Here is an 18,025-nt window from a genome sequence, read left to right on the forward strand (position 1 = left end):
AAGTGTTTTTCAGTGGCAGTTTACTCTTAATTTCACCATACTAAAATATTTTTTTTTAATGTAGAGGAACAAATTTGATCAGCTTTGATGTACTTAAATACAATATTTGGAAGACGTAAGGGTGAAAAAACTTTGTTCTGGGGAATGTTCTTAATTTAAAACAGACATGCTCTAAAGTAGCAAGAATTTTGCCTTCTCTACCAGAACATCAGAAGGCCTCTTTTTGTAGTATTGGCATTGGAAAGTTATGACGAATTTTGATAAGAAGTTTCAGTGTTAATAGCGACTGGGGCGGAACTTGATATTGATTAATCTCAATGTTGCCTGGTGAGGCCTAATGTATTAAATAACTGAAATGGTTTCCTTTCTACTCCTGTTTATTTAAAATAGTTTAGTCTAGCTAAGTGATGATAGTGAGTACAGTGCATTCGGTCATGCCTGGTTATTTTTTTTGTGTTATTTTCAGAACTAATTTCTATATGTGAAAGATTTAAAGAAATAAATGAAAAATAAAACGGCTATAAACTATCCTGGAAAAAAAAAAAAGACTGTGAACTATCCTGGAAAAGACCATAGTATTTGGTAGATTTCCGAATATAATTATTTCAAATAGAGCTTTAAACAGTTTTATGCCTGGATTTGCTGTGAGGATTTACGGCAAAGTGTTTCTCTTACAGAACTAGATGATGTTGATTTATTGTACCTTTGGTCTCTAAAATACATCACTCAAACTGAAACAATTGAGTTTCTTGTTGATACCAAAAGGTATAAAGACTCATAGTGAACAAATATAGTCTTTAAAATATCAACTACTCATTTTTCACATTAACCTTTTTCTCAGCTCCCAAAGGAACTGTCTTCTGAAGCATTTGACAAGACTATTTTAAGAGCTCTAAATCAGGGTTTTCAGAAGAGGGAAGAACGAAGGCATGCTGATCTTGAGCCCATAATCAGGTAAATGTTTTAGCAAATAGCCTGAAATTCATCACCAGAAAAGTGATTGAAGTCAAGCTAGAAGACTCCTATGGACAGTGAAAATTCTGCTACCTAAACCAAATTTGCAAAGAAAGTGGGAAGGCAGTGATGAAGTAGATACTCTTGACTCTTAGATTTTCTTTAAATGATGACTTTTTCTAAACTTCATAGAATTACTTCTTTCAGAGTAATTGCACAATTATGAAAATATTTGTCCTAAGCAGCATTATATAGCAATGATTGGCATTTGTGGAAGGATACTACCTTCCTTACACAAGGGTATATTTAGAAATACTAGAAACAGTAACTCAGAGCACATATGTTCTACTTTTTATGACAGGATAGCGTGAGAGACAGAACAGAAATCAAAAGGAATAAACAGTAATAGTGAAGTATGTATACAAAATTAAAAGTAGCTTGTGTATTTCTAAGAAAATGGCCCCTATCTCATTTACCTGCTATTTAGTGATGAGAGAACTTGGTGGTCAAATTCTATAATTCAGAACAGTAATGTGAATTTGGGTTTGTCTACTTGGGTTTTTTGTTTTGGTTGGTTTGTTTGGTTGGTTTTTGTTGTTGTTGTTGTGGGGTTGTTGGGGTTTTTTTGGTGTTTTTGGGGGTTTTTTTTGGTTGGTTGGGGTTTTTTTTGTTTGGTACAGATAACCTTGTTATATTTGTCCTTTTCAGTCAAGATTGTTCAACTTTGTTGAAAACAAATTATTCATCATGTTAGGCAGTGTCTCTTGAGGTAGTTGAGGAATCAGGCACTGCTTTTTAAACTCCTACTCATAATGTTCTGTTGGTTCTAGCATTTTGTTCTAATATTTTAGTTAAAGAAGATTTGGAGCCATTCTGAGCCTCAACTACCCCCTTGCCAATTTTTTTAATAAATCTTGATCTATAGTATTTGTCTGTCTTTATTGACTTGATTGTCAAGCCAAAAATTAATCTCTGTGAACAATTTTGGCTAATAAGCATAGTGGTTTTAAATCAATAAACCTGTTAAACAGAGGTTGACTGAAGGGAATGTATTGTAATACAGAAAGGTTGTGAAGATTCACTGCATAGTAATTACAAACCCAAGAGACTCATTTCAAAGATAACCTTTGAACAAACCGAACTGTGCTAGAGTAAGCAACTGTAATTACAATTTGCAGGTTGTGTTGTGACTATACTACACAACACAAATGCTACATTAATAATCTCAAGAGAATAGCATTACTGTATTCAAATTCCTTTTTCTTTCAGTGTCAGTTTTAGCATAAATAAATACTTATTTGGGGGTTTCAGTATATGCCCATTTGCCCAAAATTGCTCTCCCCTGCCGCTTCTCCAAAGAAATAGAGCTGGGTAGTACCTCTTGGCAACTAATACCTGAAACCTTTGTGTGTGGGAAATGAAAACCATTCATTGTTGACCTATTTTCTTATTTGAAGCTAATAAAATTTGTCACTGACATCTTGGTAACTGACTCAGACCAGTGCAGAGCAATATTGAACATCTTGCCCTTAGATCTTGGAGATAATTCTGAAATTCAGATACTGACCTTATAGGTGAATTCAACTTTGTATTTAACCATACAAATGTATTTAAGAAAGAGAATTGTTTTGGGAAAATAAATGTGTTCTCAGTTTAAAAAAAAAAAGTTAAAACTGAGAGTCCAGTGCTTTTGGACTCAATCCAAACTCCTCTTTAATAAAATGTTACAAGTGGCTAAAATGTTTGAATTGGGATGACTCAAAAGCACCCACCTTTTTAAAATAAAAAAAATCATCATATTGATTGCTGATACTGACTGTACTCCAAGCTTACACTAGCGCTTAACAGCAAAGCTCAAAGGAGCTTTTAGCATTGTTGAATGTGCAGTTTGAAGCATTTGGACTTCTTAAGAACTGCCTATTTTGTTTTTAAATGGTACTGTAGTAAATTTTTGTGTTCTTCCTATGATTTTGTTGTTTAGTTTAACAAACTCTCACTTAAATTTCAGGCAGCTATTTTCAAATACATCACAAGCTTTTCTGCGGAATCAGAGAGTATACAACTTCTTCCAATCAATTTCATCAGAATCTTTGCACACTCACAGTAAGAAATATCCTAATACTGTTTTCTATAATGAAAAGTCTATAAAAAGCTAATCTTGCTGTTGTGCCTAAGTACAGTTCTACAATTTTTTGTTTGTGTGTAATATTCCACTGGTTGTATTTGAACTCCTGGTCAGTTAACAGTTTCTTGAGCAGATACTTATACTTTTGACTGTGGGAACATGCTATGTAGCATCAGCTTCTGTTCTTTTTCTTCATTCTTTCTTTCGTTCTTCTCTGTACCATCATGCTCTTCAAATAGACTGTTATTAATTGACTGTGTTCAACAGTTTGGCGTTTCTTCCTTTCACAAAGTCTTAAATTTTGGAACAAAAAGTTTGAACTGACATGAAAAATCACATCTGCTTTTTGTTTGTTTTCTTTTGTAGATTAAGCATCTGTATTGATATTTAAACTGAGATTTGTTTTGAGTACATAAATGATGGGATGTTCCTAATTTCAGAACATACAGAATTGTTTTTCAGTATTTGCTTTGCAGAGATTTCTTTGGTGGCCCTCTTAACCTACTTGTGTATTACAGTTGTTTGTGTGAGCAAAGCTTGGCTTCTCTGTATGGATGCCTTAGGATGTGATCTTTGTTTCCATTCAATCTTTTCTTATTTCAATGCATATTATACACCATGACAGTTGAGGCAGTAGCTGTGAGGCCACTGCCTCAGAAGTTGCCAAAGATCTTAGTAAGGAATTGAATCGATTGGAGGTTCCAAACAGATTGCTCATATTCATTTGGAAAAAAATAGAGGAATGACAGCAGACTTCAGTTTGAAATTGTGTGTGATCTGTGACAGGTGTATTTTTTCCATGGTGAGGTAGAAGCACTTTTACTAGGATAGAAGCTGTAGGTCACTTTGTAGCATTTTTCAGAAACACTTAGTACATCCTTACATGGCAGTTTTGTGAAAATGTTAAACTAATAACAATCAGGGTAATTGTGGAACTGGTTGGAATTTACTGCTGTAAAAATTGACATTTCTGTTATACTGAAAGGCTGCATGGGGAGGAAAGAGTTTCCAAAGTCCAGAAAGATTCATGTTAATGATGGGCACACTGGACAGGGTGTGCATATTTTAGACTGTAGACTACACCTGGTTGGGAAGGACTTGCAAATACATTGTTGTACATGGTAGTAGTTTGAAATGTTTTCAAAAAGGAACCAGTGCCAGATTCTATCTATCAAGACAGAGTTGACTAGGCAGAAACGATCTGCAGAGTGGGTAGATCAGAAGGAGAATAGACGAATGTCAATTCTGTTGGAAGTCTTATAGATTACAAAGTGATCTTAAATGTGAGATAATCTTATAGTAATAAATTATTGAGTACATGAAAGTTTATGAGGATTTGTCAGATGTAGAATATATGAGAGACAGGATGAGGAACTTAATTGTTTAGCAGAGAGGAGGAAAGACTCAAATGGAAGAGATGATTTAAGTCTTCAGATACCAGAGTCCTAATGTAAAGAGGATGATCTGTTCTCTCTGTTGGATAAGACAGAAAGCACTAGGTTTAACTTCTTTTGAAGAAGATTAGGACCAGAGACAGGCAAGAATCTGGTGATTACCAGAGAAGTCCAGAGTAGTGAGGCAGGTCTGAGGTCAAGGCAGAAAAACAAGTAAGTAGATCAGGGCTGAGAACAGGATCAGCAAGATTCATGTCCAGGCACAGGTGTGCCAGCAGTGCACCCTAGGCAAAGGCCTGAGCTCAAATTCAGCTCCTGAGCCAAAGGATGGAGGCCCTGGGTGAAGCATCTGCCAGTTCTTTTCCCAGTAGTCACACCCTGAATTGCAAAACTGCAGTGTACTAGATTGAATCTTCACTGTCGACAGGTGAAGCCCTTGGGAGAGCAGGGAAGAGCTGCAAAACTCATTGGCATGATTCAGGCCCTGACATTGAGTTAGATATTAAGAAAACATTTGCTGAAGAGAATTAGTGTGATAAATTGAAGCATAGTTGTTTTTTCTTTTGAGAAGAGGGACTGGATGATGTGTCCATGGTATCTCACAGTCACATTTCCTGTGGTGCAGGCGAATAGAAGCCTTACTAAGACAAAAATACTCGCCCCACCTGTTGCTGAAATCACCCCAGTTAAGTGGCCCTTGAAGGGGGTTGGTTTCTGTGTTTTTCTAGGTTTTCTGTTTGGGATTCCTGTAATCCTGCTCCTTGTTACTGCAAGTTAGTTGTAGTCACACATTTTGCATGTGCTGCCAGTGTTGGGAAAGGAAGCATATATTTAAGTAAAATCTCATCTAATTCTTGAATAGAAAATGAAGAATTAATTAACAGACAAAGCATTTGTGGCTTAAATTGGTCTTCAGTTGCCATACAGTAGTCAGGGATAAAAATATCTTTTTACAGAACTACAAAGTTATTTAGCAAAACCTATGTGGAAGTAAATTCTGTTTGGGATCGGTCTTCATACCTTAATTAATAGTGGGGATCTCACACTGAATATTCAGTAAGCTTAATTAGGTTGCTATGGTTCCATTAAGGAGGAAATTAATTAGTTCCCTCCTGGTTCATAAATTCAGTTGTTTAGACAATTTTTCAGGTTGGAGTAGACTTCTCATTCCAATTTTTGATTTTGACAGCATGATCTCTGGGAGTTTAGTGTCTTCAGTGCAGATGATATTCAGAAAGAACTTCCTATCAATGTTTCAAGCTCTAAGCAAAAGCTTTCAGATGGTTTTACCTGCACTAGCTTGGAACTTTTTGAGAGGGAAAGAGTAGACTCTTGGAGTTAGATTATTTAAGAAATTAAGTCCTTTTTCAGAGCATGGAAGCGGGTTTTTTGCCAAAAAACTGTTAATATTGTTCCTGCTTATTTTTCATCCTGTCTGGCATAAAAAGGCAAAAATGATATGTGAAGACTGTGCTAAGGGCACTAGAAGACTTTAGCCCAAATTAGATCTCTTTTGGCAGATGAATGATTTGACAGTGGAGGAGTGTAATTTGTTGCAGAAGAATACTAGTAACTCTGGTTGCTCTCCTCCAATTTCCTGTTGTAAAACAAAATGATTATAAAGAAAAATCTGAAGTGCAGCATAGTAGGAATATCTCTAATTATTATCACAATCACAGCCTTTTGAAATTGTACCATAGCATTAAAATTATTTATGACACTATTTTCGTAAAAATAAAAGTATCTCTTAAGAGCCTTTACTCTTGGAGATGGCCTACTTTGAATAAGGCAATGTTCAAATAGCTGCCATATGCAAACCAATAAGTTCAGTCTTCCATTTCCCTAGCTTCCAGTTTGGTGAAAACATTCAGGAACTGTCCAGTTGTTCAAGATCTATAAAGTTACTACGTGAACTTTATTCTCTGCAGGTAACTTACAACCCTCTTTGAAGACGGTTAAGACACCAGAACACTTCAAGGAGGACAGTTCAGAAGCTTCAAGTCAGGAGGAAGGTAGTTGTGTACTCAAAGGTGGTTCTTTCAGATATTTTACCACACTCAGTTCTGGAAATCATACACTTGACTGATTTCTCCATTGGTATAAAGTGGTACAAAAATTGAATTAAATCTGCTATGCAAATGAAGGATTTTTGTGTACTTTCAGCAGTTAAGAGGTTGTTCTATATCTCAAGAAGTGGCAGCATTCTTAGACAGCTTGAAGGCAGAAGTTCACAGCTGTGTTGAACAACCAGGAATATATACTTCACAATTTACTTAAGCCAAGATTATTTATAGACTTTCATGTCTTTACCTATTTATTCTTCAGTTACTGGGATTCAGAGTTACGTGCAGCATTTCAAGGGTATTTCAAGACTGTTTTACATTAAATATGCAGAATTTGTCTAGCTTCTAATTTTACACAGAAAAAATTTTCAAGTTTTCCTCTTCTTATTCTTAACCTATGCTGCTTTGATACCCTGGACTGTTACTAAGGTTGGGACTGTAGTGAGTATTGATTACAGTCTGAAAGCTAGTGTTTTTCAAATGCCTCAAAAACAGCTCACACATGGAAGCAGCAGCCTGGTGACTGGTCAGTGGTTTCATTCTGAAAGGAACAGCAAGCCAGTTTTGCATTGGTTTTAGAAGGAAACAAGTACAAACTCCTGGTAGGTGGAAAGGATGGGAAAGGGGACTGATGGGTGAACACGGACCACTGAACTCTTTTGCTGGCTTTCAAGTAATGATAGCAGTCTTACGCTCTTTCACATTAATAATTCATAAGAAGTTTGCTGTTGAACTTCTGTGTATTCGGTAATCTACATATGCAGTCTGAACAGCTTTTTCTTATCAAAATAATCATTGCCATATTATTAAGAATACACCAAGAATTTTCACCAAGTAAATTTACAATATAGTTGTTCAATAATTGTTCAAATAGTCTTTTATATACTGCTCTTAAAAATATATAAATCTCGTCATCTGGTGAAATTACAAATGCATTTAAGAACACTTTTTGTGCCATTTTAGTGAAGTGTTTACCAGAAGTTTAAATTTTTTTTTTTTTTTTGTCAAATTTTTAAACCATAATTTAAACTTAGGTGTAGCATTGACAGGAGTTCAGGCAAAATCCTAAGTACCAAGAATACTAAGATTATCAATAGTTGGAATTAAGGAAAGTTGCTTTTGTTAAAATTTAACAGTTGTCTTAAAAAAACCAGTAGACTATGTCTCTAAAGATCTCAGTTTTTCTTCATAGACTCTTAGAATGATTTAGTTTGGAAACAACCTTAAAGTTCCAAACCACCTGCCTCAGGCAGGGAGCCTTCCACCATACCGGGTTACTTGGAGCCCCACCCAGCTGGGCCTTGAGGCCAGATCTCTTTTTGTCAGGTGTAATTTGTAAAGCTTTACTTGCCCGGTGAATTTTCAGGTTCAGAATGCAGTACTTTAGTGTAGGACTTGTCTTTGTTTGCTAGTCAGAATATGTGATATAGTTTTGAGATTAATTTCAGTGTTCAGAAGAAATTACAAAATGTTGTCTTTTTTTCTGACTCATTCCTTTCTTCTCTCTCTGTTCTTTCATACTGGGTGATATTCAGTCATGCATTCAGTACTTAGAATTAAATATAGAGGTGAGCAAACATTGGCATTGTCATAGTTCCTCTCTTTCTGTTGCATTCTTCTGTGAAATGGAAAGTAAAGAGTCTTCTTTATATAATCTATACAAACTGATTTGTCTTCTATGCAATACCTGCTAATTTCAACACTGTAAATTAAGCCTGACCTGTTTAATGAAGATGTCTTCTGCTATGTGCCTGGTAGTGATGAAAAGATGAATTTGCTAGATTGATTTAAAATATTAAATGGAATTTCTGTTGAAATAATGCTTTGGGTTTGTTTTTTTTTTTTCCAGATGTAATGCAACACACAGCAGTTCACAAGAAACATAATGGAAAAAGTCCTGTTGCCAAGTAGGTACTAGGGTGTAATGTGACCATGTTGTATGTCTGAACTTCCATTTGTTGGTGCTTTGAGAGTATGTGTCCTTCTAGATTAAATCTTCTTTGTGGAGCTTTTGTTTGTTTGTGGTGGGCTGTTCTGGTCTTATTTTTGTCATTTCGGAGGTTGTTACTAACTTCATAACTATTAGAAAAATAATTCAGAAGACCCTATTTCTAAATCTGTCAGTCTAGGTCATTTGGATAGCTCTTCTTTCCCAAATTTTGTGACCCTTCACTATTTGAATTGATGTCTTGATTTGTGTTTATAAGATATTACATGCCATAATCTGTATGGCGTGTATCTTTTCTATGTGCACATACCCCGATACTTGTACTGAAAATTTCCAGTGCTATTGATTTGAAGCCTAAGTAACCTCAAAGAGGAGCTTGTAGGACAGGGTAGTCCATTCTTGCCCTTGCTTACTGGCAAATGCACATACACGTTGCTGGTTTGTGTCCATTTTAAGTGGAAACAGTTCCTAACTATATTAAAGGAGTTTATATATGCCTTCAGATCCCTGAAGTACCTAATCTGAATTCACTCATTAATGTATTTTGATGAAAAACTTCAGGTATGTTTGCACATAGTTGTGCATAATTCAACTAAATTAAGGGAAAGAAATGGATACAGAATTTATTGTGATTTACAATTTTGTTCAGTGTTGATTTATCTATCTGTAAAAGGTATTTATCTTGTGGTGAAAATTTACCTGGAATTCCAGTAATTAGAATATAAACATAGCACAGTGTTGGTTAAGGTACAGAGGTAACAGACAAAATTCTTGTGAACTCACCACAAGACAACTTAGTGCTTTGTGTCTGTTTTGGTTTTAAACTGTTCTACTTTCAGCTTATATTTCCTCAAGAAGAAAGTGTAAACTTGACAAAATCTGTGATTACAATGATAGATACATAGTCTACTATAAAGTCATTAGAGCAAGATCCAAATTTAGTAGCTTATGGTTATTAATAAAGAAATTGTCTTTTTTTTATTCATTGTATAATGAATTACACTAAGGTTGACCATAGTTTAGGGTCTATCTTTCAGGTAGGAAAGAGAGGGATAGACATTTCCACAAAGTTCTGGGAAAGAAACTTCTTTAGCTAACTATTATCTTCTGTTTATTTAAGAGGGGGAAATGTGTATAGCAATATCCAAGGAAACTTTTCCCTCAATTACTGTTTTCTAGAAATTCTGTTGTTCTGAATTTTACATCAAACTGTAGTAGACAAATGAAAAAGGAACTCCAGTTATGGTCAATCATAAGTTTAGAGCACAAGAACTGCTGTAATTTAGATATTTTAAATCTCTTGAAAATTCCTAGGGTTTTCTAAAAGCAAAATTTCTCATAATGCAAAACATGTATGTTGTTAAGAAAAGCCTGCAGATTTCTTCACATCAGCATAACTTTTTTTTTTCTTCTTTTTTTTTTTTTTCAGCAGCACTAGCAGTGCAAAATGTTCTTCACTGGATAGCCTTAACATTCAGCACTCAGAGCAGAATGGGGTAATGGACTGGAGAAGGAAAAGCTGTATTGTCCAGCAGCACCCAGAGCACTGTACTAACCTACTTGACCAGGTGTGTTGCTGTTTATTCTTTAAAACCATATTCCAAGAAACATAAGACTGTCCATGACACGTGATGAGATTTAGCTTTAAAAGATGAAAAGTGCTCCTAAAATTGTACAAACTAAGTATTGAAGTTGCTGCTGACTTGCCTTGATTAGAAAACCCTCCGTAATTCCTTACCACTGTCTGAGAAAGCTGAATATTTTGTTTATAAATTTGTAAATAAAATTTCCCAGCAGAATGTAAGTAATCAGAAAAGTCTAATGTTAATTTGTAATCAGACATTTTCCTGTTACTGTAGCATTGTCATCAGAGAGGATTCCAGAATGCTTGGGCAATTTCTGTTATTGCATGGAACAAACTGGAAACAGTATTAATAGCTAAACTGTATTAATGCTACAGTAGGTACAACAGGTTAAACATATTCTTTCTATCTTACCTGCATTATTTAAATAATTATATTTGAAAAAAGTTAATAGATAGATGCATATACACTTTTTCTGGGATTTGTGTCTCTTCAACACTCAATCTCATTGTGAATATAGGTAAACAGAACAATTGTTTATAAATAAAATTATCTACTACTGAAATTGGGGGAAGGAAGCTTGCTCACTGCTTATACATGAAAAACACATAATGTTAGAATTATTTAATATTACTTTCATTTATGTTTGGAATTTGGAATACCAAGCCAAACAAAATTAGTTTCCTTATTCCATAAAGCAGGGTAGTGAATTGAGGTTGGCTTTTAAAAATGAAATGGTGGGCTGCATCAAAGCTTGAAATACTGCCAGCTTGAAGCAAGAAAACGTTAATTTACTAAAGCACAGGAAAAGCTATTTAAAGGAAGCCCAGATACAGTGATTTAGACAGAGATTATTTCAGAATTTTCATAAATTTTACTTCCTTGCCAAATATGAGCTGTTAATAACAGTTATTGATGGCATACTTTAAAAACTGTGTTAAGTCCTGTGTTTTTTTCTTATATGCTGTATTCTAGAGTTTAGTTTAGCAGCTTAAACCTCCAGTTTAAAGCTAGGTACCTGCTCGTCACTATGCAGAAATAATTTGTCACATGTATTTCTCACCACGAACTATCAAATAATTCCATTTTTAACAACAAATTTTGTAGCTCCTTAAGCTTGGTGATTGGCCTTTTTCAGCAGGTATGTGCTGAAATGCATTTGTTTTTATCCTCTGGAGGAAGAACAGCATGCAAACAATAATTTGATGGATATCTCTGGCATACTTGCAAGTAGTAATTTGCTGCGTGTTTCTCTGATTCTCGTGTAAACACAAGACATGGTGCATTATTTTACAGGCTCAGATGTACTGAACAAGTGGTTGTTTGGGTGGTTATAGCACCTGTTAGCCCACTACTCTTGGACTTGAGGACCTGTGGGTCTAGAAGGGCTGTTGTCTTGGCTTTCATAAAATTTCTGTTGTTTGACCGGTGTCTTTGTATTTTCTGTCTAGCACACAGTGGAAAAACGAAGTCTGTCTACAGTAAGCAAGAAGAAAGGAAAGCCACAGCTGGAAAAGTAGGTTTCTAATGTAACTGGTAATCCAGAAATGAAGTGTAATGCATTCGCTCTGATAAACAGAGTCTGCAGTCAGTTAGGTGCTTTCATTTGCTGTGCTGGCACAAGACTGCATAAAAATCCTTATTTTATTTTCTGTAAAGAAGTAACTTGAAAAATAGAATTTTAAGTGAATGCATTAATTTCTCAAAATATCGCTTGGCATTTAATTAAAAGATGAAGAAATGGAAATATGTTCTTAACCAATACTAAATTGCCTTTTCCCCTTTATATTTATTTGAAACTTAAAAAATGTAAAGCTGTCCAGAATATACTGAAAATCAAATGAGGCTTGATGGCAACCTTTAACATTATGAAGTGAGTGGTAACTGGCTGAAACATCTTATTGAAGATAATTTGCACATCAGAGGGCTTCAGAACTTCCAGCAGGCTACACAACTCTGTACTGTGAGAAGTGAAAGCACTTCCACCCTTACCTAATACTCTGCCTACTTCCAAGTTTCCAGATGCTATTACACTAAACTGGTGTAGGGCTGCATTACACACATCACCTTTCAAAAATGACTTTACTGTTTGCTGCTCCTGTTCCTTTTTGGTGTCCTTTCTTATATAGATCTTTATTCATAGTATTTAGTAATGCTGCTTGTAGCTTAGTTCCTGGTATATTGCACCAGCAGCCTCTATTTAATTGTTTATTATTTGTTGTTATAGCTATTAAATTTGCATTTTTGGCCTGGTGTCACTGCCTTTGTTTTCAGTGTCATTCCATGTTCATTCATGGTTGGTTATTTGTGCTCATGCATTTGCAAAGAAGCCATGAAATTTTTTACACAGGGAGAAAGCAAAGAAAACTGACTGCAGGTTGACTAACAGGAGCAACGGAGTTCGAGTTGCAGCATCGCAGCACATCCGTACTGGGACAGCAAAAGGTAAGGTGCTTTTTCCAAAGCTGTTGACTTGCAGTTGATTTGTTCAGGGTCTTCTGTAAAGGGGAAGGCGCAAGTCTGAAAAATGTTCTGGTGCAAGTTGGTGTATTGGCAGTCTAATCTATGCTTCGTCTTGCTGTATAGAACGTGCTAGACTCAGTCTTCTGTATCCAATTGCTTGGGGTGTGTGTCTTCGTGCATAGGTGGCAAAATACTAGTGAAGTCTGCGTGAGTTGACTTATGGGTGGAGTAATTGCAGAAACAGCTGCTGTTGGGCTACTTCTGTGGACATGGAGCATCTTGCCATTAGTGTGCTCTTAGCAGCCTACTAGTTTCTTCATCTGTTTTGTAATGGCCCACAAGAAACCTGTATAAAACCTGTGGTGTGAACCACTGATGAACTGTAGTGTTTAAACCAAGTGACCACTGAGCTACAATGCAGAACTGTGTATGCTGCCCTAGCAGGGTTTTCAGTTTAGGGTAATCCTAAATGTAGTGTCTAGGCCAAGACTTATGTACATCAGTCAGTTGTAAGAAAAAATTATATTTGTGTACCTTTAGTAAACTGAGTCTCCAAGCTTTATACAAATTTCTGAAGGTCTGTGCTACCCACTGACTACACCATCTTGATGTTTTCTAAATTTCCACTATCAGTTGTGACCTTGCCTTACATGTAGTTCTTGTGACAGAAGGTTGACAAAGAGTTTGCCTTTTTTTACATCATCTGTTTGGCATAAGTGTTGAAAGGACTTTTAAAAGTGCCTTGTCATTGTTGCTTCCATACAATCTTGATTAAGCTTTCATTCTTTCTTCTCACCTTGGAGAGTTCCAGCTGGATCTGGTTTGGAATTATTGACGTGTTTTATGGGCAGGTGTTTTTACCTTCTACAAACAGCATTTGAGTAAAACTTAAGAACTCACTGTTCACAGTCTTAGCAAAAAAGATGGAAAGCTGTAGTTAAGGGCCATTAAGCAGAAAACATACTCTACATCAGAGTTCTGCTGCATGCATTTCTGATTGGTTAATGTTTTTGTTGTCAGGCAAAGCGCACTGAGTTTTATGAACTGACAATGACTTCAGGAGGTGATGCAGTGGTGTTTAAGGGGAGACCTTATCATTCTCTACAGCCACCTCAAAGGAGGGTGTAGCCTGGTGGGGATCGGTCTCTTCTCCCAAGCAAATAGCAACAGGACAAGAGGACACAGACTTAAGCTGTGCCAGGAGTAGTTTAGGCTAGACATTAGAAAAAACTAGACATTAGAAAAAAATTAATCACAGAAAGAATGACTGGGCATTGGAATGGGCTGCCCAGGGAAGTGGTGGAGTCACCATCCTTGGAGGTGTTTTGAAAAAGACTGGATATATGACACTTGGTGCGATGGTTTAATCGATTAGGTGGTGTTAGGCATAGGTTGGACTTGATTTCAGAGGTCTCTTCCAACGTAGTTGATTGTCTGATTCTGCAAAGTTAGTAGGGAATGCTTTTCCGTAGGAGTTCTGTTTGCTCATTACCCACCATTCTACAGGTGTGAAACTGCCTCCTGTGAAACTGTTGGCTGGTTCAAAAAGCAGCTGTAACCCACAGGCTGGAAGCCATTAAATCCTGCTCAGACACGAGCTTTCAACCTACGTATAAATATCAAAACGTCTTTTGAGATACTTATTGGAGAAATAGTCTATGGGAAAAATAACAGTCTGAATCTCTGCCTAGGTTTATATATCCAGGCTTTGTCTGAAATGCTCTGAGTCTGTAATTCTTATCCTCATCATGTTTTCTTTCATTTTTTCCTCCCTATTATGAACTTGTCTGAAGCATTAGTTAGTTACAATGGTAGCTTGTAAGACTGGATACTTTGTGATTAGTGCTTTAGACTCTGAGTCTTAGTGATCTCAGGTTCTCAGTAAGGCTCTAGTTTATATTAGACATTCAAAGTACTTGTTAAAATAATTTAAGCAATTATAGGTTTAATTCAGGAAATTATTTCAATAATTGAAGCATTGAGGCAACTTTTTAGTGAGCCATCCCAACCTGTTAAACTTCCAGTAGCAATAAAAACTGGGGAAAAATTTAGAAATTATTATCATAATTAGTTCTAATTTTTGTCCTGAGGTTTTGCTAACTGAGGTTTTGTGGGCTGAGGTTTCCATCTTGTGTCTGTCATAGATTCTGAGAGAGGGTGCGTTTGTCATTCTTCGTCCCCTCTGAGGCTGAACTTGAAAGCAAAACCATAGTAGCTATCCACCCTGAAAGGTGGTTTCCAGCATGATGGTTTCTCATGATCTATTCAGAATTTAGAAAACAGTTTACCACTTTTTCAGTTCACCTATTTTTCTTTAAACAGGATTTGTTGAGTTTGGTTAAAGCCTGTTCTAGAGAGTGAGTTGTGGAGTGGTGCATTGTTTTGCCATGTCCTGCTGAGTTAGCTTCCTGCCTGTGCTGGTGTCACCGAGGAGCGCTTGCAGCTCTGCCAGCAGAAATGCTGGATCTCTGCCATTCAGAGGAAACCAGTGTTGTAGTACAATCCAGTATAAACATCACAGGAATCATTTGAGATCATCATTCTTTTCACTGCTTTGCATAAATATCAATTTTCAGTATCACCTTCTTTAACACCAAGGATTTACTCATCACAAATTTAGGGATGAGACCAGTCCTGAGTGCTGGAAATGGAAGCAATAGGAATACAGGGGACAGATGCAATTAAGTTGAAAATCTCAACTAGTGAGAAATGTGAGAAAATCAAAATAACCTCACTTCCATGCACTGAGATCAAAAATAAAACTGACAACTTTTATTTTTAGATCTGAATTTGGATGCTGGATCTGGTCATGATACGTGTGGAGAAACATCATCTGAAAGTTACAGCTCTCCTTCTAGTCCACGACATGATGGACGGGAAAGCTTTGATAGTGAAGAAGAAAAAGACAGAGGTTGTATTTACAGAGAATGTACATGAATGCCTTTATTCCTAGACTAATCTCTTTCTTACATTTATTTTAGTTTGTTTTTCAGTTTGATTAGGTACTTTATTTTCTGAACTAGCCACAGAATACATTTTTCTTTGTGGATTTCATGACTGGGCAGTCTGAGGGCTTCTAGCATTGTTTAAATACCAGAGTTTTAGGTTACTAAACCTATGTCATAATATTTTGGCCTCAGTGATACAGCTCTCTTGAGAAATTTCCACAGTACAATAATGTGGAAAACTTTGGCCTGAAAGGTGCTGGGTTTATATGAAATTATGTGTGGCATGTCTGGGAGCTCCTTCTTTTTGTACTGACAATTTGCCACTCCCTCCAAATTTAAATAATGTGTGTTAATATCTTTCTAGACAGATCCAAATTCCTAATTCACTTTGTGTCCTGCTCTTGACATTTGCAGATATGGACAAGTCAAAGACACAGTAGCTAATTAGGCAGGTGGATATAGGCAAATCATTAAGATGGACCTAGCTTAATTTGGATGAATGAAAAGAATCTTGAAGTTGTCACAGTTTAGGAACACATAACTATCATTCATGTCATCAAACTCAATAGGTTTTATATGGGTAAATGGGTCCAGGGCATGATTATCTGTTGCTTGAGATTAATTCTTCTGACTTACAAATGCTTTTGTCCCCACAGACACAGACAGCAATTCTGAGGACTCTGGGAATCAAAATACAACCAGGTTTACAGGCTACAGTGCTGTCAGCTCATCAAATATGAGCAAATCATCTGCTCAGATCTCTTCAGTGAATAATGAAAATGGGAACCTTTCAGAAGATCCTTTGAATGCAAAGTTTCAGCATATTTCCTTCATGCCTGCCTTACACTGTGTGATGCACAGCGCTGCCCAAAAGCCTGAAGCAGTTGCCCCACCACCCATATCTGCAGATGGTAAAACCATGGGAATGCTGGTTACCACGCCCGTCGCTATGTCACCAGTGAGAGAGGCTGCGAATTCCCCTCCTGCGGGAATGGGCCCAGTGACCTCTGGTGAACCTGAGAAACGCCTTGAGCTCATGGCTTCCCCTTTGCCAGTCCCATCCTCTTTCCTTCCACATTCTGTCCAGCCTGGTAGCCCTGCTTTGCATTTGGCAATACATAGGTTGAAAATCCCCTCTCCACAGGGATCATCGGAAAGTTGCACGGTTAATGGACCACAGCAGCCGACAGGAAACTTAAGTATTGGATCACCAAATACTGCCTTTATCCCAGTCCACAATCCAGGTAGTTTCCCAGGATCCCCAGTTCCTACTACAGATCCCATCACAAAACCTGCATCCCAGGTGGTAGGACTGAATCAAATGGTGCCTCACATTGAGGGAAACCCAGGAGCAATCCCTCAGCCTACCAATCTCAAGGTAGTTCTTCCAGCAGCTGGTCTCTCCACAGCAGCACCACCACCTCCACCAGCTTCGTACGCTTTGCCAGGCAGCCCTCATGCTACCAGTGTGTTGCCCAACCAGAATACAAACGTGCTGAGCACTGGAGCAACTTCCTCACCACCTCAGTCCGCTGGCCTCGGTGTTGGTCAGGTCCAGTCCACTGTTCCTCCTGCAATCCCAACGCACACGCCAGGCCCTGCCCCCAGCCCAAGCCCCGCTCTAACACACAGCACTGCACAGAGTGACAGCACATCCTACATAAACGCTGTTGGGAATAATAACACTAATGGGACAATGTTACCTCCACAGCAGCTGGGATCTGGCCCTTGTGGTTCTTGTGGACGTAGGTGTAGCTGTGGGACCAATGGCAGCCTTCAGATTAATAGCTATTTTTATCATAACCCACTTCATGGACAAGTCTACAGAGTTCCATCTTTCTTCACTCTGCCATCACTTTGCAATGGCAGCTACCTCAATCAAGCACATCAAAGCAATGGAACACAACTTCCGTTCTTCCTGCCTCAGTCTCCGTATGCAAATGGGCTTATGCATGACCCAGTGATGGGAAGCCAAGCCAACTATGGTATGCAGCAGATGGCAGGATTTGGGAGGTTCTATCCTGTATATCCAGCACCTAACGTAGTTGCCAACACAAATGGGTCGGGACCTAAGAAGAATGGGAACATTTCATGTTACAATTGTGGTGTAAGTGGACACTATGCGCAGGACTGTAAGCAGTCATCCATGGAGGCCAGTCAACAAGGTAATCACGATAACTCCCAGCGGACTTGCTTTTGAGTTTGGTAGTTTCTCTTTACCTTTCTGAATGTGCTGTTTCTGGTCTTGCAGAAAGGTGTGCGTGCGTGTGTATGTTTTGTGTAAATGGTTGTGCACTAGTGACCTGCTCTAAAACTGCAAAGTATCCTATCTCTGCCTGAAAATCTTGTAGAACAGTGCAAGGGAACGGGGTTCATAGCATGAAGTTGAAAATGAGTTCAGAGCTGGAAAGTAAAATGATACCAGTCCTAAATTGTCATTCTTTTTCCACTGGTTTGATTTTGGCATTATATTGAGACTTGCATGTTGTTTTAATTTTCCCATTCATTGGAGTGCTTTTTGAGAGAATTCATTGGCAAAAAGAAATC

At 37.4% G+C, this 18,025-nt stretch overlaps 1 protein-coding gene across 8 annotated transcripts in view; it reads left to right on the forward strand.

Annotated features, from left to right (window-relative positions):
• The window catches only part of ZCCHC2 (zinc finger CCHC-type containing 2), a 42,252-nt gene that overhangs the window by 21,630 nt on the left and 2,597 nt on the right, over positions 1-18,025 (forward strand). The window contains exons 5-13 of one of the 8 annotated variants that reach the window (XM_085571161.1): positions 842-954; positions 2,963-3,057; positions 6,402-6,503; positions 8,386-8,443; positions 9,917-10,052; positions 11,519-11,583; positions 12,418-12,512; positions 15,313-15,441; positions 16,135-17,643. In XM_085571161.1, the coding sequence (XP_085427287.1) occupies positions 842-954; positions 2,963-3,057; positions 6,402-6,503; positions 8,386-8,443; positions 9,917-10,052; positions 11,519-11,583; positions 12,418-12,512; positions 15,313-15,441; positions 16,135-17,643 (2,302 nt within the window). Of the gene's footprint in view, positions 1-841; positions 955-2,962; positions 3,058-6,401; positions 6,504-8,385; positions 8,444-9,913; positions 10,053-11,518; positions 11,584-12,417; positions 12,513-15,312; positions 15,442-16,134; positions 17,644-18,025 lie in introns of all 8 variants that reach the window. The other 7 variants (XM_085571160.1, XM_085571167.1, XM_085571162.1 and 4 more) reach the window with 7 other exon arrangements.

This window comes from Lonchura striata, chromosome 2 (genome assembly GCF_050655825.1).
Source record: "Lonchura striata isolate lonStrDom1 chromosome 2, ASM5065582v1, whole genome shotgun sequence".
Lineage (NCBI taxonomy): Eukaryota > Metazoa > Chordata > Aves > Passeriformes > Estrildidae > Lonchura > Lonchura striata.